Below are 27,819 nucleotides of genomic sequence, written 5' to 3' on the forward strand. Positions count from 1 at the left end.
CATCTTGATCAATACACCAAAGAATATCAAGTTTTTGATTTTTACTACTGATTGATTTGGCATTAACATTGTGGAATAACATGATTTAAATATAAAAATAAAACACTTGTATAAAGGTGGAGACTGAACTGACTGACTGGTAACATAACGTCGTAACATCGCTCGCGGCGAGCATCAGCGAGCATCCGAAACTATGGATGAAGCGCTCGGCTCGCTGTACTGACTGCCTGAATGCTCGCATCGTAATGTGTTACGTTACGACCAAATGTTCCAGTCAGTCATCACCCTAAGACCACTTTTTGAGCTTATCAAAGAAAACTTAACTATATTTTGTATATCAAGGGGGCACTAAAATATTATTTTTCTTATTTTTTTAAACTCCTTGGGGTTCAAAATCTTTTTTTTTTTAAACCATTTATTTATTTAAAAAACAAACTAATTTTGTCAGCTAAGACAGTGTTTTAAACAAATGAGCATCACAGGGCTAACGAACTGGCATTTGGCTTTCTTAAGCGATCACTTGTGTAACGTTCACCATTTTTACACAAAGTCAACGATGAATGCTAAGTAGAGTGTTGAATTCGACTAGTTTTGAGAACTACAGATATTCTCAACAGGTGAAAAATGAAAATTCAAATATTTGTGCAAATAATAAAAACATAAATATTTCTCTTTTCATTAAAAAAAAACATCTGTAGTTCTCAAAACTAGTCGTGTTAAACATTTTAAGTGTATTTTGTATATTAAATGTGTTCTTAACTTTGTGGTATGGTAATATAACACTCTCCCTATGATTCATCGTTCATTTTGTGTAATACCACTTTTATTTATAAAAGTGGTATTACACAAAGTGAACGATGAATGATAAGGAGAGTGACATTTTAAGTGTGTTCAAACCTTTTTATAAATCTGGGGTTGTCATTATTGAAAACCACACTACTCATTTTTTTGGATCTTGTACGTACACCTATAATAAAATTTAATAAACAAATAAAATGATAACATGGTGTATCGAATATAGTCCTTAGGCAGAGTTCAGAAGGTTTTAATATGGCGAGCAATAATAAAAGGATTTGATGGGTACCTTTCGGATATTAAAAGCCATTCGTTGCTTTATTGCATTTCATAAGAAAAGAAAAGGATGTTGTGTCGTCCTTATGAGACCTCCTATTGTCGCTGATTTTTTATTACGCTATAAATAGCTTGTTCATAAATCCCACTCCGCGGGGAGAGACTCGACTCCTCGACTCCTCCGCTCCTCGACTCCTGGGTCCCTGGCAAAGGAGTTTAATTAAAAATCTTTCATAAAATGTAAATTGCACTCGGAAATGCAATTCTAAGGACGGAAATGATCTATTTTATTCATGCGAACTCGTTCCATTGTGCAGTATAATTAAACTCGCTGTAGTTATGTTATGGCTTTTGTTTTTTTTTATGATAAAAGATGAAGTATTCACTCGAATTGATTTATTTATTTAAACATATTACAAACATAAGTTACTTATATGATATTCCCGATATATATAGTAAAGCGCAGTATTTATATTTATTAACATGTATATAAATAACATTTTAAGTGTGTCCAAATACTTGTTCATGAATCTGGGTCTTCTCCACTTATTTTTCTCGTTATTTTTTACAATCAAAAGAAACGATACAAATTTACAAAAGAAAAACAAATAACGACAAAAAACACCCTTTTTGGATGTATGCGAGATCCGAACCGGATTATATTTATGCAACGTATAATTAACATTTTGAAAGTGTCCAAGTAAATATTGGTTCACTTATCTGGGTTTTCACAACTTCAGAGTTATTTTAAATTTTTTTTTTAAATTATTGTTTCAACTATCATTTTTCTTTGTTTTTTTAATCATCACGAAATAACTGCTAAGTGAAGAAAATTCAGATAAGTATTTGGACATTGGAAAATGTTGTAAAAATAACTGGTCAATTTAATGCGGAGCAAAGGTTCGCAACTAGGGTGATACCTCTCTTCGCTGGGGAGATCTTCCGGGGTGCTGTTAATTGGAAATGATATTCAATTTTTTTTTGGAAACAATTTTATTACAAAGGATCTGGAAAAGGATATACTTGGTTGATGTAACTTTAATAGCACGTGACACGAATGTGCATTGTGTTGTGCGTTACTTAGCGACAGAACAACATAACAAATCCCCCATCGAAATGGCGGGAAAGCAATGAACTTTACAACCAAGCGACCCCACGTGACCTACATTATGGGAAATTCGATCACTAATACTTACGGAATAAAAAATTATCCTGGAGATCGTTGAACTACGACGATGGTCAAAATAAGAACATGGATCTGATTTCTGACCAAATTGCATGTAAGTCACTTTTGATATTTTTACACAAAGTAAAAGCTCTGGCTCGACTTGAGACCTTGTCATCTTCAGGGATGGATATCTACTAAACTTAAAACGGTGAAATATTCATAGTTCGTAGTAGCCTTACCCAACCTAAATGTAAATATTTCACAGTTTTAAGTTTAGTACATATCATATCGCTCACTCTTTCAAGAACGTCATAAATCAAAAAACTTGATTTCTCGAGAGAATGATTTTAAAGTTTAAAAATATAATACAATGTATTAAAAATTAATATCAAGCCACTTATCGAACTTTTTACTGTGCAACAGACATTTTTAGGTAAAACCTGAATGTTTTTTCTCCATTTGAAAAATATTTAATATATTTAAAAAATAATTAAACAATACCTTTTCTTCAAAATGCAAAAACAACACTTTCTGCCCTGAAGCGGGTAAATATTATGTTAATAATATGCCGCTTTTGCTGGGATATAGGACATTTTTTGGGCATTCCGAAAACATGCACAACTGAAAATTGACGATATTTGATTTTTGACGTTCTTGAAAGGAGTGAGCGATATGTTAGCAGTATTTTATTTTAATTTCAAGAACCGGTTCGACCTTTAGGTACTAGGTACCCCTACCCCTCCTGTAAAAAAAATAGTTTTTACATTTATTAATTTATCTGTTTTTTATTCTGCACATGAACAGAACATTCGCATAACAACTGCGAATGCTCTTCACGATATTCTTTTTACTAAGTGCAATAACTTACTTGAATTTTCCACTATTTTTTTTTCATCATTAACTATATATATTTTTTGCTTCGTTAGATTAAAATATTTTGACATCGTGGCGGACCAAGTAAACCGAGCGTGCTCCGATACATGATCTCAATCGGAATATTGTGTGACAACAAAGAGTTAAGAACCGGTTCGGCGAAATTAAAAATTTTTGGGCAGCGGTTCTAGCGAACCGGTGCGAACCGGCTAAATCCTACCACTGCTTAGCACTCGTATGTTGAGTTTGGCTCGATATTGTAATTATCACGCCACCGTCGGCTCTGGCTCGACTTCAGACCTTGTCATCTTCAGGGATGGATATGTACTTAACATAAAACTGTGAAATATTCATAGTTCGTAGTAACCTAACCAAACTTAAATGTAATATTCACAGTCTTGAGTTAAGTACATATCATCTATTAGTAGTATATTATATTAATAGTCTTCTTCTTCTTCTGCTTGGTGTAGGCTTTGTGGCCTGTTTTTGAAATGGATAAGCCTCCTGCGATGTTTATTCCCAGCAATCAATCCATCTCTTTGGTGGTCTACCTTGGTGTTGGCCGTGCAGTACAATGCAGGGGAGTCTGGATGGTTCCATTCACCTCACACGCGCATACCATTGTCTTCTTTGTTGTCTTTTTATATTAAAAGTACGTATATTTTATTGGTAGTAACCTAACCTGACTATGAATATTTCACAGTTTAAGTTAAGTGGGTACATATCCATCCCTGAAGATGACAAGGTGCTTGTAGAAACTGGTTAAAGAAAAGTGCAAAAATTAAAAATAATGTTTTAGTTTTATTTTTTAATGATTTATTATTCATTTAAAAAATAATAATAATAATGATTAATGAAAGAAAAATTGACGATTATAACATTATTTGATTCAAAGCATTATCACGCTTGAGTTGGTACTATGAAAAATGAAAATAATAAGCTTTTAGCAATTATTGAAATCGCCTTTGATGGATTGTGGAGAGGCTGGTGAGTAAAAAGCTCAGTGCTTTTTTTAATAAATGGTAATGTTTATTGCGAAACCTTTCCGAAGTCTCGGTCGGGGATGTTGTTGAGAGTTGTGACTAATGCGGGGTGAGGGTGGTGCGCAGGGCACCCTCCCCACCCCAGGCGATGGGAAACTTGCTACAAAACAAGAAAAAATGTGTAATTACAGCGAGACGATTTTTTTCATTACGACCGGCTGCAGACCGTGATCATTAGGGGTTGCCTTTTTGCTTGGAGCTAGGGTTTCATTGTTTGGAACGCACCTACCCCATATCTTCTCTTTGGTCTAATATATTTGTGTACACGTATATCGGTGGCTTAAAAAATATAGCTCGTAAGTAAGAATATACATAAGTATGTACTTTTAAAAAAAAAATTCTAGAAAACATGAATGTGTTCAGTTGGCGAATTAAATATTTTTATATGCTCAATATAATTCATATTTAAAGCATTTAATTTGTGGTAAGTCATTTAACCTTACTTATTTTTTTACAAAAATGTTCATAATATTAGAATAGGTACAACATAAAATATTTTTAATGATTTTAATGATGCAAAAAAAAATAATATTTTTATTAGTTGGACTAAGAATCGCGCCATTATTTTGAAAATGTCAATGTTAAAAAAATATTCACAGACAGGCGCCGTGGCGAAGTTGGGTAGACGGACGACTGCTAAACTGGTGTCGCGGGTTCGATTCTCGCCAATTGCATAATGAATTCAAGAAAGATTTATTTTCAATTGGTCTGGGTGTTTGTGATGTATTTTTCACATTTACCTTTCCTATCCTTACTATCCTACCGGCAGACAAGCATTTGAAGTAGACGCTTTGCTGGTTATTCCTTTTAAATAAAAAATAAATAATATTGCAGTTATTTATTTTGTAGAACTCCATATTTATAATTTAAATATTAAAATCTAACACTGATTTGAGTCTACTAAAATGTTTATTTCATTTTTTAAAACAAAAAAATGTGACAATTGTTTCGCCTTGTTGGGGCATTTTCAAACTTACATTATTAGTTTGAAAATGTCTTAATAAGGCGAAACAGTTATCACAATTTTTTTATTGTTAAAAAAAATAGTAGACTCAAATCAGTGATTGATATAATATTTAAAGTAGATATAAACATCCAAATCTATTGAATTGTACCTAAATGTAAAAGAGGCCCAAGATCATTTCATATATACAAGTTACAAAAATTAATGCAATATAAGTCCAATATTGGGCAGAATGCTGAACGTTATACAATTTAAATGTTGAAATCGGAAAAATACGGATATTCATAGCTAATCCCCTTAATTAATTATAAATGAAGTAAAAAATTATAATAATTTAAATTTATTTGCTGTAAACATTAAAAAAACCATCTGGCAACAAGCATAGGTAAATACAAAAAAAAAATATTCAAAAAAAAAAAAATATATAAGTATATATAAATTTTGTATTACCATGTTAGTATTCGGCTCAACACAGGCCATGCCTAAAGAGCAGTAATATGTATAATAAATGTGTATATGAAATGAATATGTATATTGAATGTAGATACAAAAAAAAAGAAAAAAAAATAGGTCCACTCTTGCCGGAAGCCCAAGAGCTACTGCTGCTAGCCAGAGAACATTGAGCTTTGAGCTCCTTACGCTTGCACAGTGCAAGTATGCAAGAGTGAGATGCAAATATAGTGTCGCGGCTCCCGGACACTCTTCACGCGCTGTTTATACGCGAATTTGTTTCCGATATTCACAAAATACCTCCGATATACCCGATAAATTCTTATTATTATTAATGTTATTTTTTTAATCAATGCGTAAATACGTTATGGAGAAATACCTAAAATCTTAGCCTTGTATTTATTATATTTATAGAGATATTAATGGTTATTAGAAGCAATGTGTACTAGGTACACAACACCGGGAAGGGAGGGTTAAGCCAGCCAAATGTCCCAACTTCTTCATATAAAACAAAAGATGTTTCATCTCGAATTGAGACACCTTTAATACAAATATATAAATTACTAGAAATTATTATTATAATACCCTCACTTTGTAACGATTCTAGTAAATAATACAGAGAAGGATATTCTTCAACCCCAAAGCATTTAATTCTGCGAAATAAATTTGTCTAGCCTTCTGTTTGTATGAAATATTAATTAACGCTTATAAATAATATCCCGATAGAGAATGGCCATGGGTAATGGGTACTGGGGATTATGGTTATTACCAAGTAGGCAGGTACTTGCCAATTATTACGGATTAAACGCTGATGGCATAAAACCATTATTGTTGTGGAAATGGAGGGAGTCGGTATTAAGGATTCCTGCATTACCGACTGCTGGAATTGTTCCGCTAGGGAGTCCAACGAAGCGTCAAACCAGGGCTGCATTCGGCGTTCAGGAGATATTTATTTATAATTTATATTTGAAGCACTAACTTTGTGATTTTCCATTTTATAATTAAAATGTAACTTTGTTTTAAAATCACTATAAATCTATCCGTAAATTTATAGTGATTTGAAAACAAAGTTACATTTTACTTATAGATATTTTTTTCTTTATATGTTTCTTAAATATAAATATAAGCATACAGTTTATCTGCATGTTGGTTCTTTAAGCATAACCTGTGTTGTGAGACGAAATACTTACATACCGAAAAATACTTATGTGCTAAAGTACCTACAACTAAAGTAATGTAAAGTTAAAATTGAAAACAATTTTAATACTAATGATGTTTTGTTTAAATCTGTGTTGAGAGAGTTGTGATCCAGGATTAAAGCAGACTGAAGGCATCTGACATGCGTTCTCTCAGACGAATGTGCGGCAGAACGATGTATAATAGATGTGATAAAAGGAAAAAAATGCATGGCTGAGATAAACTTTATCGGTAAAATTAGAAAAGGTGTGTTGAGATGGTTTGGGTATGTGAATCGAAGGAGTGAAGAAAAAAGTAGTAAAAGGAATTTATGAGGCGAATGTAGTTGGAAATAGAAGCAGAGGATAACCGAGGAAAAGTTTGGTTGATATGGTCAGGTCAGGAGTAGGGATAATCGGCGGGTATGTGAGATGGACGAATGTGGAAGAGACGGATATACTTTCTTATCTTCACCTCTTCCACATTCGTGCATCTCCTCATACATACCCGTTGATTATTCTGACTCATGACCTGATCACGCCCAAAGTATTTGACGTAATTGATCATACAAAGTTCTCGGTTTTCCCTTGCTCCTATTACCAATTAAATTAGCCTCAATTTTTTTGTACCGTTCTTTCCTTACTTGTTCACTCCACATGTCCAAACTATCTCATCACATCTTATTTTATTTGATCCATAATGCTCATATCAAACTTGAATTCTTTCCTTATATCACCATTCGAACATCTATCATACATCGTTTTGCCGCACATTCGAGAAGTTGCATTTCCACTGCATTTAGTTTACATTCATACTTATTTTGCTCCATGCCTCAACTCCATACATTGGTTTTATTACTGTTTTTTTTTAAATCCCTAATTCGGCCCTTTTGAAATGTTCCAAAGTTCAAACCCCATTTTTGTACAGACTTGTGTGTGTTGAATATTTCAGTTAGTAAATATTTTGTTCAAAGTGAACTTGGATATTCGCGAGTGCTTTATAACTTATTGCAATTACAAAGTTTTGTACGCTTATTCATTTATACAATGCATCAGTGATAAAATATAAATTAATTACATTAAAAATACAAATATTACCAATAATGACATTTCCCGCCATTTTTAATCATTGAAATTTTTACTTGGTAAATTCCAATAATTCTTAAATCTATTGTGACACGTGTTTCGATGCATTCCGCATCATTATCAAACACGGTGTTCGATAATGATGCCGAATGCTTCGAAACACGTGTACAATGTATTTTAACAAATATTGGTATTGACCAAGAAAAAAGTATATTCTTCTTTTTCTTCTCCGTGGTGTAGGCCTTGTGGCCTGTTTTTAAGGGGGATTAAGCCTTCTGCGATGTCGATTCCCAGCTGTCAATCCATCTCTTTGGTGGTCTGCCCGGCAGTCGTCTACCTTGAGGTTGGCCCTGCAGTGCAATGTGGGGGAGTATGAATGGTTCCATTATCCTCACATGCGCATACCATTATCTTCTGCGTCGCCTTCCCCACCTAACGACATCTTCCATCTCGCATATTTCTCTTATCCTGGTGTTCCTTATTCTACCTCGTAGATTATTGCCAGATATGCTCCTTAGAGTATTCATTTTTGACACTCGTGCGTTTTTTGTTACTGCGATGTCCGCTCTGCATTCGATCCCATATGTCATGATGGGTCCCACACAAAACTTACTAACTAACCAACCAACACGCGGCTTCCCCGCAGGGGTAGGCAGAGAGAATAGAACGCTACTCCACATTGTCTCTGCAAACATTCTTCACCCCTTCCACGTTCATGCATCTCCTCATACATACCCGCCGATTGTTTTGACTTCTAACCTGACCGCTTTAGTATTTCAGATACCTGATCGTACCAAGTTTTTTTCAGTCTTCCTCTGGTCCTTTTTCTAACTACTTTCGCCTCATAATTTTTTTTTTACCGTTTTTTCCTCATCCATTGGTTCCACATGTCCAAACCACATTAACCCGCCTTTCTTAATTTTATCGATAATGCTTAACTCAGCTTGGCATTCCTTCCTTGTTTCACCATTCGAACATGTATCGTACATCGTTTTGCCGCATATTTTTCTAAGAAATCGCATCTTGAATGACTTTGGGACTGGGTTTTTTTTTTGCTAGTAAAATTTTATATAGTGATAAAATATTTTTAAAAAATTGTTAATTTATTTTTGTGAATTTAAATATTGCAACGGGTTTTAACGTTTTTAGATAAAAGCAAAAGTCGTTAATGTAGGCGTCTCCGAAGGTTTCTGTATGTGGGAACGCAGAGTGCTTTATCAGCTATTTACAGCGCAGTGAATCACATTCCGGTTCCGCTAACCAAACGAGTTCAAATCGAATTACAGTTTGCAGAAAATTCACAGAATTTAGCTGCATTCACTATCAAGTTTAAACCAGCTCAAATATAATAATGCCTCTATTATATAAGATAAACATATGAAAAATGCTATTAAAGGGAGAATTTTCACACATACAATTCAGTAAGCGACTGCATTTTTTAAAATAGAGTACAAACAGAAAAAAAATCAACTCCTTACCATTCAAAAACTCTTTTTTTTTTAAATCGTAAATTTATTTCAAAGAAAATTTAAATTTTATTGTATTTTTTTTGTTAATTATAAAAAAGTCTTATTTATTTTACAGAATTGTAAACATGTGGGTAATGCATTAAATAAAAAATGGTGAGTGATGTATAATTAAGATACTAGGAAGGTCGCCGAAGTGAATAGGTTATATTGTGCACAAAATGGAAAACCAACGAAATTTCATTTGGATCAATATGGGAAATTCTGGACGTTGCATTTGCTTTGAGGTAATGTTGAATTGAAAAAAAATTAATGTTAAAAATTAATGTTAAAAATTAATGTTAAAAATTAATGTTAAAGTGGCGGATTTCATGTTATACAAATATATGATACGACAAACCTGTTCAGTGAACACAGTAAAAGAGTAAAATCTCTTATTTTTTATAACCATAGATGTCTCCAGTAAAATTCTAGTGAATTCAAGCACCATGTTTCGAATGCATACATATACTAAGTATATATTGAAGTTCGTGTCGGGTTGTGGTCCCGCGGTTAGTGTCGCGGACACTTAAGTCAGAGTTTCTCGGTTCGAACCCCTCTACCGCAAGTGGATACATATTTCTAATAATGAGCCACTTAGGCTCACAGAAAAATTATGAAATTGAAATATTTGTGTAAATAGTAAAAACACAAATATTTCACTTAAAAAAAAAAGAATTTTAGTGGTGTGGTTGTCAATCGTTGGTAGAATTGTTGAATGTTTCACGTGTGTAGAGTAATTACTTAAACCAGCCTATGACGGTCGAAAGCCCCGTAAATGCCCAGACTTCCATATTTTTTTTCATCTACGTTGATAATATACAAAAATAACTCCTAATTGGAGAAAATCACGATTTGTGAACAAGTTATATAAAAAATTTACTTCATCCTTAATTTCGTAATTTCTTATCACCCTGTAACACATCCTGTAACTCCTAACAATAGGTGATTCAGTCTCGCGCGTGTCCTGGGCTGATAAATAATTACCCAGTCCGGGAATTTTACGCATTGTTAACTTCTGGTATGCCTATAGTTCCTATTAGTACATATGCATACATATGGTGTTTAATTCTATAAAACAAACGTATACAAGATGCCTACATAGCATAGCCTTTATTTTATTTACTTAAAAAATATTTATTTATAATTGGCAGTCCGGTTGAGTTTTAGATTATTGTAGGCTCGGACTGAAATACCATATCATGCACCCCTTTACTGTCCTTTGAAATTCATAAATGTATTTTGAATATTTAAAGCATTTAAAGAATATAACTTTGTGGATCATTGTTATATATTTTGGAGAAATAAAACAAAACTTGAACAGGACAACAGGCTGTTGCCAAAACTAGTTGGTTCTTAATAAATATGTGAAAAGATTAAAAAACAAAGCAGTTTTATTTTTCTGGAAATACCCTTATTAATTGGTTTTTAGATTTCTTTTAATGTTAAGAAATATATTCGTTCATTTATTCTAAGGTTTATAAAATAAAATAAAACAGTTATAATAACAATAATTAAGATAAAATGGAATATAAAGAATTTTGTTTCTTTTTTCTAGTTTAAGGAAAACTATTTCATATTTATACAATTTTATTTTAGGTTTTAAAAAAACCTTTGTTTCGTTTTATTTTAAATAAACTTTTAACTTTAATTCAAATGAATATTTTTTAAAACATATACGTATTTGTTTTATAATTTTTTTTAACCATGAAAAAGTTTTATTAACAAACCAAAGAATAGACAATGTACACCAATATTGTGATTTTTCCAAATTTAAATACATTAATTATTTTTTGACAACTCATCAAAGATGAAGAAGAATATGGAAGTCTGGGCATTTACGGGTCTGACGACCGTCATCGGCTAGTTTAAGTGATCACTTTACACACGTGTAACATTCACCAATTCTACCCATTATTGACAACCACACTACTTAAATTCTTGGAAGTTCTTTATATATGAACCAATTTAGAAACCTCGTTCTTGAATCACTAGAACTTCACTAGAGACATCTATTGGTGAGATTTATTTAGTATCTAGTATTTGGACACACTCAAAATGTTGTAAATACAATTAGTTTGTAACGAAACAAGCTGTGCTTGCATTGATTTTTAGCACATGTGATACAGAGTTACCATAATTTACTAGAATAATATTGTTTTAACTGGACGTGGTTAGGATACAGAAAGTAAGAATCAACCTTTGTATGGACACTTCGTTACAAGATTAAATTTTAACACGATATTCATTCAAAATATTTTAAATGATTTTTGCTATGATACACCTAGTATCTCTTTACGTGTACGAAACTTTTCCTTGTATCTGGATATACAGCTAATGCAATACGTATACACACGCTTATGTTTTTATATGTGTTGAAAAAATAAGATAACCTGGAACACGTCAAAATGTAATTACATTCTTTCGACCATGAAGACTTTTTTCTTTCCAGGAAATAGGCACAAACTTACTGAAGCTCATATCCCATACACAATTTAACTTGCAGTGTGTGTGTATAACGACGTTATAATATGGCCGATTTGATATTTGATTAACAGGTGTATATGCAAAAGCATATACACCTGTAATTTTTTTTTATTTTACGTACTCCAAGAACTAACAAGGAAAATTAACATAAAAAAATCGAATCGATTCGATTTGTTGTTTAAACACTCCAGATTTGATTGCTAGGAGAGATGGGTCATACTAAAAAATAAGTCATTTTCCGTCTAAAATTGTTTTACTACTATCCTTTAGTGATATCTACACGCGCTGGATTGATCACCTTTCCTTTATGTAAAAAAAAATAAAATCAAGATAACACTGCGTCAATGCGATGCAGTACCCCGTGCACCATAGATGTGAGGTGTATGTAATATATATATATATATATATATATATATATACATATGTATATATATATATATATATATATATATATATATATATATATATATATATATATATATATATATATATATACATATGTATATATATATATATATATATATATATATATATATATATATATATATATATATACAGGCATCCGCCTCCGTAGTGTAATGGTTAGCACGCTCGGCTACCGTACTGGAGGTCCCGGGTTCGATTCCTAGGGGGGGTCAAATAAATTTGAGTGATTTTTTCACTCTAATATTTAATCAAAATTACCTTGGACTGGTACCGGAGGCGGAGGGCTGATCACCTTTCCTTCATGTGTCCTTAATCAAGATTACACTGCGTTTATATGATGCAGTGCCTTATGCACCATTGGGGTGCGCATAAGGGTTTGAATGAATGAATACACACATAAATGAAAAAAAAATTGTTGGGTGGTTGTCAATCATGAGTAGAATGGTGTATGTTACGTCTGTAAAGTAATCACTTACGCCAGCCTATGATACGCCGCGTAAATATCCAGACCTTCAAATTTTCCATTATCTTTTTTGAGATGTGAATATTAATAAAAATATTTTATAATAACTTTATTTTATAAAAAAAATCCTGTTCTTTTCTAGTTACTGAACTCATTGTCGACGGAACTGGATGTGATGCTGAGTGAGCTATGCTCTAACCCCACTATGGACCAGTTTCCTGAGGACCTGGGAGACGACTATCCGCTAGATTACAGGTAAGTTTAAACAAACATAAAATTGATTGGCAAAACCATTTCTTTTCCTCACTGCACACATAATTTTCGTCCATTTTTATTCGTTCAAGGTTCGATTTTTACAATTCTCGACAATATCTGGGGAAATACAAATGACAGGGTTATTTTTTTTATTAAGATACATAAAATAATTAGAAAAACGAATTATAAAGCCCCGATAAACTGCGACTCGAGCATTGGGTCCTAAATTGAGTTCAATTAAAATCTTACAATGAAAAAATAATGTTTATTATCTAAAACTACAATTGTATCACTAATTTTATAATGAAAACGGTATAAAAAGCAAACAGAAAACATATTACAAACTATAAATATTGTACGTATACTATAAAACATGTAATTTTTTTCAACAAAATGATGTGTATAAATAAATAAAAAAAATACTTGTCTGAGACCACTTTTGTGTGTATTAATTGATGTAATCACGTGTTTTGAGAACTACATATCGCTCACTCCTTTCAAGAACGTCATAAATCAAAAATCGTAAATTTTTAGTTGTGTATGTTTTTGGAATGCTCAGAAAATTACTATATCCCAGCAAAAGATTAATATTTTTAACTAAATATTTACCCGCTACAGGGCAGAAAGTTTTGTTTTTGCATTTTGAAGAAAAGGTATTGTTTTATTATTATTTTTAAATATACTAAATATTTTTCAAATGGAGAAAAAAACCTTCCAGTTTTAACTAAAAAGATCTGTTGCATAATAAAAAGTTCAAAAAGTGGCTTGATATTTATTTTTAATACATTGTATTATATTTTTAAACTTTAAAAACGTTCTCCTGAAAAATCAAGTTTTTTGATTTATGACGTTGTTGAAAAGAGTGAGCTATATGTTAACATCAACACATGAAACAGTGTGTATTTTTACCTGTTGATGAGAACATCTATAGTTAGATGTTCTCATCAACAGGTAAAAATACACACTACAGGTTAACTAGTAGTGTTTACATTAATAAACTCTATTAATTAGCCCTGATAAATAAACTATTTAATTTAATTTAGCTTTTAATCAAATTAAAAAAGTTTTTTTTATTGATTTTTTAAGATTATAATGTTTTAAGTTATAAAATGGAAAATTGCAACGTTAGAAGTGCCTTATCGTTGTCCTTCAGTAAATTATTTTCAACTTTGAGTTGTTATTTCGAATGGTTCAATACATGATATTCGATAGTTGTCCAAGCAGAAAAAGTTTCGTCAGTAAAGTAATATATATCCTCAATAGAGATGATAGAACGTAAGTAAAGCCTTTTCAGGTGTTATGAATGGGAAAGGGTTTTTCATCCTTCTCCGAAATTGTTGCTCATTGAACCTCATGAATAGAGACATAGTTGTCAGAGATCGTTAATCTTTTTTCCAGATAAATTTTCAAATTACTATATCAGGCTGTATTAACAAGTGTTTTTTTTTTAAAATTCTGAATATGAAATGCAATTTTATGTTGTAAAAAGTAGCAACGGTTGAGAAAAAAGAAACAATTACATCGTACTTTCTTGTGGGTCCATAACTATTGATTCCCGCTAAAATTATCAATTTTAAAGGAAAACTTCGTTTTCAACATGTTTGTTCAGCAAAATTTATACGCTAAAGTTAAAATATACCAGTTAGACTGAAATAAATAAATTACAAAATATATTAATCTAATTGAAAAAATCTATGATATATGATAAATTATAAAATTTAAATAAAGTTAAAAAAACACTTATAAAAACCACTTAAGGGTTTACGCATTCGATAGAATACGAGTAACCACGACTAGTTTCGAGAAGCACAGATGTCCTCATCAACAGTCGATGAGAACATGTATACTTCTCGAAACTAGTCGTGTTTACATAGGTAATCCCAAAACTGATCTTTAACAAGTGATTTAATTTTATATTTATAATAAATCGTCATTTTCCATAAAGTTTTAGTCCATAAAGGCCAAAACTGAAAATTAAATAAGTAGTATAATTTATATTTGAGGCACCGACTTTGTGATTTTCTATTTTATAATTAAAATGTAATTTTGTTTTAAAATCACTTTTAACTAAATTATAATGTCTACCAGTTTCGAAGCTAACCGCTTCTTTATCAAGACTGATTAATACTCAGTATTAATCAGTCTTGACAAAGAAGCGGCTAGCTTCGAAACCGGTAGACATTATAATTAAGTTAAAGTAAAATATTTAAAGAGATTTTAAAACAAAGTTACATTTTATTTAAAATATAGGTTTATTTCAGTTTTAGCCTTTGTAGACTTTCAAATAATGTAATGGGTAGTAATAATTTTAGATAATTCATATAGTGATATATTCGTAAAATACTACAACAAGGGTTGCTGTAAACGTGTTAAGAGGATAAAAATATATATATAAAGATTAATATTTGTAAGATTGGCTCGTGGAACCTCATTTCGCTACCCCAATTTTCAATCACTTCCGTTTCTAAAAGCCCATCCCGCAAAGGAAGCGGAAGAAATCTTGAAAATTGCTGAAAAATCGAATCAATCTAAAATCTCCAAATCATATTCTCCACCCGACTGCGCCCCTGTGCCCCTGCGCCCCTGTTCACTGTAAGGGAGGGATTAACAATCGAAAATTATTTTTGGAAAATTTTGTTACCCCCTCTAACGGTAACTTTGAGAGGTATATAACAACGTTAAACGAATTTCGTTTTACTCCCTAAGAAAAAATACAAAGATTCATATTATCTACAATAATTTGTTTTATCGAATTTTGCGATTAGATTGCTTTTTCGTTTTATTTTATATATTTTCAAAATTAAATTACCAAAGGTAATCATTTGTATTTTTATTGTATGGGTACACTTTAAAATATTTTTTAAAAATTTAACACCGAGATCTCGGGCGTTCTAATCACAATGCGTTCGACTGAGCTGAATGCTGGACGTCTATTCACGCTAATTAAAAAAATATTGGATTTCGATTTTATTGTGAAAAATTATTCTTATATTTTATATTTTTTTAAAATCCTTTCCTTTCAATTACTCCCTTTTCAAAACCATTTTTTAATTTCAAATATTTTTTTTTTCATACAAAATCGGTGTTTTAAGAAAAAATTCAATTACGCCAATTGTTACCTCGGGTTAGAGAAAATTAATATGCGATTTATTGTATATTGGGCCTTATTTATTTATTACTATTTCTTAAAAACTATTGTGACACGTGTTTCTGTATTCCGTGTCGATGTATTCCTCATCATTTCAAACAACGTATGTGGTCAAAATTTTATAGTTGTGTCCTTGGGACGTTGAAGGATGAAGAGGGGGTAGCAGATGTTTCTTATTTTTATTTATTTGTTTAATTATTTTGTTTTATTTTTTATCAAATGCAACATTTATTATATTAATAAATTTTCATCAGTGAGAACAGTGGAACAATTTTAAAATTTAGACATACAGTTTTTAAAAATGATGCGGAATGCATCGAAAAACGTGTTACAATCGATTTTAAGAAATAGTGGTATTTACCAAGTAAAACTTAAATTCAAAATAGATAAATTTTTCTACTATTGACTGCTGAATGAAATTTGATGAAATTTTAAAGAAATATTGAAATCAACTGATAGGAGAAATAAAAAGAAATATTTGAATTTTTTTTATGAAAGTATTTCAATGTTCGAAGGATTTAATACTTTTTGAAATGCACCAATAAAAATAAATCAATGCACACGCTGCAGATTTATGAAGGATTATGTTTATAAATTGCACGATTTAAACCCTCGCTGCATTTTTGGTTGACAAACTGAAAAAACGGCGCATTTATATAAATGATCCAATACCATCACTGCAAGTGATATTTTATATGTATAGCTTCGGATTCGCACATCGCGACTGTACGAAATGACAAATGTTCATCGTTTGCGCGTTGTGATTCTGCCCATATATGAAAGTGTGATGGTAATTTAGGAATATCAAAATGAAAAAAAAAGTGTTAGTATCGAGATTGTTACCAGGAGTGTAATTCCTCTTCAAGTAAGAGTTCAAATAGAGTTCAGCTACAATCTGCGGTACGAATTTATGTCAAAAAGCAACAGTTATTCTTCTTCTTTCTGGCTCCATCCCAACTTATGACTTACGACCCGAGAACCAACATGCACTGACGTACATGTAAGACCTCGGCCTTTAGTGTATGAATATTTCAATCTGAGAAGTCTTCTTTTTTTCCTAGCTCTATCCCAACTTATCGTTTTTTCTCAGCTCTTCTTTTCTCAGGTTGTAAGTCCTTCTATCATGGACAACGTCACCTAGGCCATGCATTTGAATGTTATCTTTCGGTAGCATCCGTGAATTTTTTGGTCTTCCTCTAGATGTCTTTCGAGGATGATTTATGGCGATTGCCTGGTATACAATATATCCAGGTTCTCTGCTTGCTATGCCCGTACCATCCCAATTGCCTTTGCATTTACCCTGACTTTTTGACATCTCATTAAATATTTAACGAAATATTAAATCTACAACCAGCTTTTATGAATATTTAGGGGAATTCTCCATCGATAGGGTCCATATTTGGACTGAGAACCTTGCTTATCTGCGCCCTAGACTTACCTTAATCCCTGAGGTGGAATATGAGGTAGACCTAGAGTATTCGGCATCCAAATAAGAAAAAATACTAGCCAATAATAATAATTAATAAAAAAAATAGCTATCAGTCAATATTTGAAAACTCTGCAGGTTTTGAAAGGCAGTAGACATTACAAATAGTTGGGAACTGCAATTTACGTTCTTAAGAGTCTGCATTTATCACGTAGCTTTCGATTCTAGTACCAGGTGTGGTGTACTCGGAGCGCGAAATGACCCCACATCTCGTGTTCAGTATCGGTACAGTGCAAGGAATAACAGTACAGCGGTACGCAACCCGAGGTAAGGGAGTTGGTAGTTGGTAGGTGCTGAATCTACATGCAATAGGTACTAGGCAGAGGAGGCAGGGGGTGAATGATCGTGAGCGCTCGAAGCCTAAAAGCTGAATATTACTTTCATAAGAAAGGGGGGTGAAATGTCACTTTAATATTGGAGATGGAAGACCATACTGGCCTAAATCTCTCGAAAATTCGCGAGTATCTTAAATAATATATGATATTTCATACAAAATGTTAGTAATGTTAGTATATAACCACTCACTACGATTTTAATCTACCGGATTCGAGACGTACCCGTCTCTTCGTTAGGACAATCCCTACACCAGCATGCGAACACTACCATAGCAGTATTCACACACTTAAAACCACACAAAATATTAATCACATGCGTTTTTTGGTCAACCTGAGGATTAACATGCACTAAGGATTGCAAAACAATATGTACTGACGCGTATATCAGATCTTGACCTTTAGTGTATGAATATTTTAATCTAAATAATCTTCTTCTTTTTCCTGGCTTCATCCCAACTAATCGCCTTTGTAGACTGTAGGGGTCAGCTCTCCTCGTTCTCAGGTTGTAGGTCTGTCATGGGTAACGTCACCCACGCCGTACCTTCGAATCACGCTTTCTCTCTGCAGCATCCAAGAGTTTTTTGTTCTTCCTCTAGGTGTTTTTCGAGGAAGATCCGAGGTGATTGCCTGATTCACAATATGCTCAGGTTAACTGCGTTCTATTTACCTATACCATTTCAATTGCCTTTCCTCTGCTTTCTATTGATGCCTGTTACACCCAGGTTTCCACAAATGCGTGAACTCTTTATTTTATTTCCTAGGAACGATATTTAAATTTCATTAATTGATTCGGCAGTCACTTCATGATAATATACATTCATTTTTAAGTTAAGTTTTACTTGGTTAAAACCACTATTTCTACTATTTCTGTCTAAAGCATACACTATATTGTCTATATTCCCAGTGATAAAAAACAAATAATAATAAACAGCTCCTACCCCCTCTTCAAACTTCTACACTAAAATTTAGATTTAGCTACACATACGATGTTTTTTTTTTAAAGAGATATATCTTTATTTTTATTGTTTACACAAATATTTCAATTTCATACTATTTCTGTTAGCCTAAGCGGCTCATTATTAGAAATAGGTATCACATTGTGGTAGAGCGGGTTCGAACCGAGAAACTCTGACTTAAGAGTCTGCGACACTAACCACGGGACCACAAACCGACAAATGGTGCGGAATGCATAGAAACACGTGTCACAAAATATTTTAGGAAAAAATTGTATTTACCAAGTAAATATTTAATATTTCTACTGTGATAACTCAGTAGGAAATATATTTGTATCCCTTTATGGGTTTTATACAAAAATGGACAACATGATTTTTTATATGAATATTTTAATCTAAAAAGTGACATTCAAAATAAATAAGAAAGAACATAGTAATGAGTTGAAGCCCTTTTGAGTTTACATTTCCACATGTCTCCAAATGTTCTATGAAGGGGTGGAATATATTTCTTTGTGGGTTGTATGAATATTTACGTAAAGGGTGCATGGTACTACGAGTATGTAGTGAGTGGGAAGTTACTAGCGAGGGGGGAAAGGAGGAAGATGAGATGCTTTGATATATTTCTTCTTATTTCTCTATCCTGAACCAAAGAAAATGTAAATTATTTAAATATCTTAACGTAGATGAAGAAAGAAATGAAATATTCTCAATATTATTAATATTTAAAGCATTGACTTTGTGGTTAGTCATTTTTAATTTTATATCCTTTAAAAAAAAAGATAGTGATATTAGTATAAAACCACTCACCGAAACTCATAGTACATAACGACTCACTCACTGGTTATATACTAATATTACAAATATTTTTGTAAAAAAATATGAATGTAAAAAAATTAAAGTCTGTACATTTATAGGGCTTATGACCTGTCATAGGCTGGTTTAAGAAAATGTTGCCATTTAAGTGGATAAACAATATTTATGAACCATTATTCGGTATCATTCTAAATACAGTGTAAAATATTTAACTAAAAAAATATAAAAGGCATGTATATTGGCGAGCTATTGTATTTGGCTTTATTTCGCTACTTAAACAACTTTCATTATTGTTTTACAGCACATTTGTCTAAAGGATCGCATTCAGTCTATTTTCATCCTTCTTATGTCAATTTCATTCTTTATTTATAGGACTCCGCTGTGTATAAAAATGAAGTCTTTGTTGTATGGAAAAAAAAATACTTTTTCAATAAAATTTAGGTAGGTACTATAAAGTACTACTGATTTTTAACTATTACTAATGCTATACAACCCGCCCTAAATATTCCGTTAAAATTTAAATATATTCCATTAGGTACCTTATAATACGTAGGTACTTTATAATAGGTGGCTTCATTTACAACAACGCTTCTATTTTGAAAATTTCTTCTATGACTTTTGAATGACAGTACAAATTAAAATGGCGTATGCCTTTTAAATGTCAAGTTTTCAAATTGTCACTTTCGGATGCTTTATATTTATATTACATATAATACAAACAAACATGGATTTTTTATAGATAAAAACACGATTAATCAGAATATTATTTACATGAATCCAATAGTTTCAATACCTTTTATCAAAATATTATAAGATAAAAATCATGGCTTTTGACAACATTTTGTAGCATTTTTTGCTGTTAGATTGCATCGTCTAATGAAGGCTGTATACTCGTATACCATAAAGTGTGATTACAGCATGTATTCTGTACTACTATCCTCACTAGATGTCGTGTGTGGAGCGTAGACAATCTGAAATATTGCTGTTCTTACTTTAACGTTCCTAGTTTTCAGACACCCTTGACAGAAATGGGTTGTTTCAAATATTTTAAGGAGGTCTTGCTAGTTTATTTGGACGTGGCAGATGCAGTACATTACGGAATTAATAAAACAGACCTAATCCTTGAATATTCCAGCACCTCTTCTGACATAAATGGTTGCTAAGATATTATCAAAACGGGATGTATTTCCTTATTTATTTTTACATGAATAAAAAACTAAAAGTCCTATTAACTGCTCTTCCAGAAGTTTGTCCTTGGGTTCTTAAAATATCATTAAATTTAAGTCTTTAGTAAACGAAATAAATACATAGACATATACATTTATGTATTTTTTTATTTATTTATTTCAAAACATATTACATACATAACGCTCACTCCTTTCAAGAACGTCATAAATAAAAAAAACTTGATTTTTCAGCAGAACGTTTTTAAAGTTAAAAAATATAACACAATGTATTAAAAATAAATATCAAGCTACTTATTGAACTTTTTACTATGTCACAGATCTTTTTAGGTAAAACCTGAAGGTTTTTTCTCCATTTGAAAAATATTTAGTTTATTTAAAAAAATAATAAAACAATACCTTTTCTTCAAAATGCAAAAACAACATTTCTGCCCTGTAGCGGGTAAATATTAACTTTAAAATATGCCTCTTTTGCTTAGATATAGTACATTTTCTGGGCATTCCGAAAACATGCACAACTGAAAATTGTCGATTTTTGATTTATGACGTTCTTGAAAGGAGTGAGCGATAAATCATATATACATATAATATTTCCGATGAGTAATTTCTTATTTTGGGACATGGGATTAAGGTTAACAAGACTGAAACACAAATGATAAAGTAACAAAAAAGATATTTTTTAAATAACCAAAACTAATATTAATACATGGCAAAATATAAAAAAAATTAAACAGGTAAAATAAATAGGCATAAGAAGCATATTTAAAATAAATAAATGACATATGTATATATAAGACCACCATTACGATAACCAAACGCGCTAACCACAATACTACGGATCAGACAAACGAATCTAATGATACTTGGGTAATATATCCAAAATAAAACAAGGTTTTTGTTGGATTAAATTCTACATTTATTTATGTATAACTTAATACGTGACGCGTTTCGTCTTCTTAGGACATTATTAAACACTCTTTGAGACGAAGCGCGATAATATACATAAACCAATGTAGAATTCAATCCAACAAAAACCTTGTTTTATTTTGAAAATATTACCCAACAATTCAATATGGAACTCTACCAACTGTCTGCAGTTACAATAAATATCTGATGATACTGTTCATAAAATACAAAAGAGACAGGTAATCAACTACAAAGGATAAATAAAATACAGGGGATTCAATCTTAATTATTAAGACTGCCTTAAAACTGTCATTATGTTTTAAACGCGTGCTGTCTTTTGTATATTTTTTTTAATAACCTAACGTCCAAGTGACCCTACTCAGGCTTCAACTTTTGAAGTTTCATAGCCTATGCCTACTCGTGATAGGATTCACTCTTTATGTTTAAAGTTACTATAATTTCATGTAATTCATGGGTGAAAATTGTAGGCAATTCTAGGTATCTTTTGTGTTATCCTCCATATTTTATTTATTAATCAGCATCTTTTCTTAAAATAGTAACTGAGCTCTCCTGATGTATGCATACATACCTACATACATACAAATGCATATGTTAGTTTGTATATCAAAAGCATTATTAACTTTATGGTTTGGTAATATAACACTCTCCTCATCATTGATCGTTCACTTTGTGCAATAAGACACAAATACCGGTTTCAGAATAACCATTTTAGTCTACAGTTAACCTGATGATGGAATGTTAATTTCTGAAACCGGTAGTCGCGAAGTTGAGTTTATAAGTTGTATTACTCAAACTGAACAACGAATGTTTTTTATCATTTACAAAAATACCTCAATTTCATACTATTTCTGTAAGACTAAACGGCTTATTATTATTATAGAAATACGTATCAAATTGTGGTAGAGTGGGTTCGAACCGAGAAACTTTGACTCAAAGAGTCCGCGACACTAACCACGTGACCACAACCCGACTTTGTTCTTATTTGAATGATACTATCAACATATAATGTTTTAATATCTGGGTATATAATACCAAAACTGTTAGTTCTTACGACGTAGACTGTTCTAGAAACACGATCGAACAATGTATTACGCAAAAGTGATTTCGCGTGTATGGGTGTTCCAAAACCTTCCAGATCACTTACTCTGGCCAGGCGGGAAGGATGCTGTATCTAGAAAGGCGGAGGAAGGGTTCAAGTGAAGTCGATGTGAAACTTTACACTCGTGTTCATATCTTCTGAATGTTTAATTTGATCACTAGGACCCAAAACTTTCAAAACAAAGGATTAATCTGGAACTCAAACAATGAAATTTTGTATAACTGAATTCTGTAACGAGATTTTTATCGATATATCAACATATGTTATATATAAGAGGCGTGCGGTGACCGCTTTGAGAATGGATGGTGTTTTAAAAATATTATGAATATTGTGAATTTAATATTTTTTTTATCATTCCATAATTTTTATTAATTTTTAGTTTTACCATAGTTTTTTTATCATACCATAATTTTTATTAAACTTTTATCATATCTTAGTTATAAATTACAATAATGTCCCCTCACTAAGTTTTTCCGTGCTATATTATAATAAAAGTTCGGCTGTCATGCTGGAGGTCTCGGGTTCGATATCCAGGGGGTGTTAAAATAAATATAAATAATTTTCACTCTCTCGCCTGAAGCGCAGGACTGATCACCGTGCCTTCTTGCAATTAACGATCAATGTAACTCTGCGTCGATATGATGCAGCGCCCTATGCACCATTAGTACCGATTAGGGTTAAAAGAATAATGATAGAAAATTGTTACACTACGGAGGCGGACCTAGAGTATGTTATTTTTATATGCATCTTTGTTTGTGTGTAAAAAAAAGAAAGAGAAAAAATATAAAGAACTTTTGTTTATATAATTAAAATGTAACTTTGTTTTAATATCACCATAAATATTTTTATAACTTAATTATAATGTCTACCGGTTTCGAAGTTAACCGCTTCTTTATCAAGATTGATTAATACTATTAATCAGTGTTGATAAAGAAGCGGTTAGCTTCGAAACCGGTACACATTATAATTAAGTTATAATAAAATATTTATAATGATTTTAAAACAAAGTAACATTTTAATTATAAAATGGAAAATCACAAAGTTAGCGATTCAAATATAAATTATATAACTTTTGTTATTATTCAGAATAAAATATACATTTATCACGCTAGTGTAATAATGGAAAGTTTCTCTTAAATAATATTGCATTGTCTTCTGTGAGAAGTTTAAGAGATCAGGAGCGCAGGGTGTAGGTACTAGATGTACCTATACGTGCCCGGGAAGATATATGTAGTATGCAAATCTTCCCCTATCTAGGGGTGTGAAGTCCTTGCTCTACTGCATTCGTCCGATCATGGTTAGCATAGAAAGAATATGCATTTTCGTCGCACAGAAGAATGAAACATTTTCAATTACCTTTTTGATTTCGACATCTCAAATGGAAGTCTGGATGTTTACTTTATTTGATTGGAAGTTTATTTAGTTAAAGTTTTATATATTTTATATAATAAAATAACAACTATGTAATTTTATGCACATGAATTTTATTTGACCAGCAACCGGGTTTCAACTAGACCAGTCTGATGATGTCGGGTACGACGAAACTCAGTTACTGGTCAAATAAAATTCATGTGGAAAAAAATACACAGTTGTTATTTTATCCTATTCGTGACTACCGGTTTCGTTATGTTTACGTTTTATATTTTATTTGGATTCTTACCTAGCCCTCAATGGAAAACGTATTTTACCTGACATGTATTAAACATATCGTAGTCGTACAGGAGAAAGTGACCAACTACCAAAACGTAAAATGTTCAGGAGGGCCATTAAAGTCTCTTTTGCTTGGCAAGAACATAAACACCAATTCAGTAAGTCACTTTTAACAAGTCAATTTATTATACTTACAGGTTTAAAATCCTTTGGGATTTTTTCAGGGCAATATTAAGCTAGTAAGATGTCAAATAGTCAATGATCACGTTTTTGTTAAACAATGCACTTGGTCACTTTCTCCTGTATGACTACGATATGTTGGATATTCTTTTGTTCAAATCCTTAAATCTCCTAATGTGGACATCTCAACAAAGATGAAGATGAATTTCTTGGTAATAACAGGGCTTACAAATTCGTCATAGGTTGGTTTAAGTCGGTTAAGACGGTCGTCAGCCCCGTAAATGCCCAGACTTCCATATTCTTCTTCATCTTTGATGAGATGTCAAAAAATAATATAAAAATAACTCCTGTAATTGGAGATAATCCAGATTTTGTGAACAAGTATTTGGACACACTAAAAATGTTGTATATAATATTTTAGTTGGTCTCTTTTTCTTTTATTACACTCATTATTGTATTGGCTTGAAGAAAGCAAAGAATATAAGTGACGAGTCTGCATTTATTTCTGCACATTCCTATACAAAACGCATCTTCCTTAAGAATAACATACATATTACAATGTGTGTAAATCACTAAACTTTTTAGCCAACTCGATAAAGCAGTTTTCTGTAAATGCACTTCAACAGATCAACTTCTTCATTATCTCCGGGTCTCCTCCCAATCCACGTACAACTTTTCTCCAGTAATTATCTGGCAAAGTTATAGGGTAGCCAAGTTTTCCATACAACTTGAAACATCTGCTGAAGGTTGCGATTTAAAACTCATCCCACAGAACCGTGTAAAAACGTCACGGGTCGTAAATGGTCTGGAATTAAATCGGAGGAAGGAACTCTAGTTAAGGCAAACAGAGACTAAGCGAAATCCAGATAGCTGAGGAACAAAACTAAACTTTTTTCGCTGAGGTTTACTTTGTGTTTTAATTAAGCATAAGTAACTTAATTTAACCATAGATTACAGGAGATTCGTAAAATTTACGACGGACATAAAACACTTGTTTTATTATACTATATAATAACACGTATGACAAAGATTAGAACTAACTAACTATCCATTACGCTGCTTCGCCGCAGGGGTAGGCCGAGAGAAAAGATCGCCACACCACTCTATCTTTGCAAATATTCTTCGCTTCTTCCACATTCATGAATCTCCTTATTCGTACAAGTATTTGACATATGTGATCATGCCAAGTTTTTCTCGGTCTTATCTTGCTTCTTTCTTAACGACATTCGCTTCATAATTTTTTTATCGGTCTTTCCTCAATCGTTCCTTCCACATGTCCAAACCATCTCAACACATCTTTCTTTTATCTTAATTTTTATCGATAATGCTTATCTCACATTTGCATTTTTTCCTTATTTCACCATTCGAACATCTATTGTTCATCGTTTTCTGCACATTCGTTTGAGTGATTGCAATTTGACTGCATTCAGTCTAATTTCATCCTTCTTTTGCCAACTCCACCATTCATAGATAAGATAAACATATAAATGATATTCTGAGTTGTTATGACACTTAACACAAAACTAACCCAGCAATTTCCTTGTCACGGTATCATTTAATGGTAACGTATATAAATAATGAAAAAATCTTACAAAGAAATACACAAAGAGGCATGGTTACAAATATCACATAAGTGACACAATACTAACACTGTTGTTTCTTACTGGATTGTAACAATTTGTTCATGCTCCGTATTTCCTTTAACTCAGCTTTACGGGACATTCGTGATATAAAAATTCGTAAACGTCAGACATTCAATTTGGGATCACCGAAGCAACACATGTAAAGAATTTTGTGACAACTAGCATATATCTGAATTTTTACCAATATTTTATGATCGTATTTTATAATCTGAATCGTGAACCCTCAAGATCAGCACTTTGAACCGGTTAGAGGCAATCGTACAATGCTACGGATTCCATGGACCGATATGGTCAGCAACGCAAATGAGCTCCAAAGAGCAAGAGCAGGGAGACAGTTGCTGATTGATATCGAGGTCCAGAAGGCATCCTATTTAGGGCATGTGCTAAGAGGAGAGAAGTACGAGCTATTGCACCTAATCATAAAAGGCAAAATACAGTCGACGAGGTGTGGGCAGAAGGCAGATCTCCTGGCTCCGGAATATACGACATTGGACGGGGATCAGAACCTTCGAGGCGCTATTTAGGGCTGCTCAAGACAAGGACAATTACTTTCAAGTGATATTCGACATCAAGGGGACTTGACATGACACGCACAGAAGAAAATTTTACATAAAGTTTTCAAAAAACATGTTACACTTATTTTAAAATATTTTGGTAAAATTTGAGTTTTTCTTATCGTCGTAAATTTTACGATAATCTCATTTTAAAATACGAAGTCCCGTAGTCAAGGGTTAAAGAAGTGACGTCTAATTTATATTTGTTTTGGTAAAGTGTTAGACCACCTTTACAGTTAGCGAGTTTGTCTACCGTACAAGTTGTTACGGGTCGATCTCCAGGGAGTCCAAATACATACAAGTGTAATGAAAACAACTAGGTTACTTTAGAAGAGAATAAAAACGTATTAACCATCATGTAGCTTCCCCGCGGGGATTGACAGAGAGAATAGAATACCACACTACTCTGTTTTTGCAAACAATCTTCGCCTCTCCCACATTCATGCATCTTTTCATACATACCCGCCGAGTATTTTGACTCCTGACCTTACTACTGTCTAAGAAGACTGTTATCAATTTGAACTACTTAATTGGTCTTCTTCGGCTCCTATTTCCATCTATTGTACATTCGCCTCATATATTATTTATGCTTTTCTTTCCTCACTCATTCATTCCACATATCCAAACCATCTCAACACATCTTTCCTGATTTCATCTATAATGCTTATCTAAGCTTGCATTCGTTCCTTATTTCACGATTCAAACATCTTTCATACATCATTTTATCGCACATAAGCCTAAGAGATCGCATTTCGACTACATTCAATCAACTCCCATCATTCTATTGCCAACTCCATGCTTAACTTCCATATACTAGGAAACTCTTATATGACCTTTAAACAAAAAATTATGAGATTATTTACAGTTTTGTATGTCAGTTT

General features: G+C 32.3%; 1 protein-coding gene across 1 annotated transcript in view; it reads left to right on the plus strand.

Moving 5' to 3' along the window:
* Positions 1-27,819, plus strand: part of LOC148306423 (uncharacterized) — a 79,441-nt gene that overhangs the window by 45,284 nt on the left and 6,338 nt on the right. Inside the window, exon 3 of the mRNA XM_088265072.1 lies at positions 12,854-12,966. Coding sequence (XP_088121198.1) covers positions 12,854-12,966 — 113 coding nt within the window. The remainder of the gene's footprint in view (positions 1-12,853; positions 12,967-27,819) is intronic.

The sequence above is a fragment of the Brachycentrus maculatus genome, unplaced genomic scaffold, assembly GCF_059751285.1.
Source record: "Brachycentrus maculatus isolate JH-2025_06_01 unplaced genomic scaffold, ASM5975128v1 h1tg000242l, whole genome shotgun sequence".
Classification (NCBI taxonomy): Eukaryota; Metazoa; Arthropoda; class Insecta; order Trichoptera; family Brachycentridae; genus Brachycentrus; species Brachycentrus maculatus.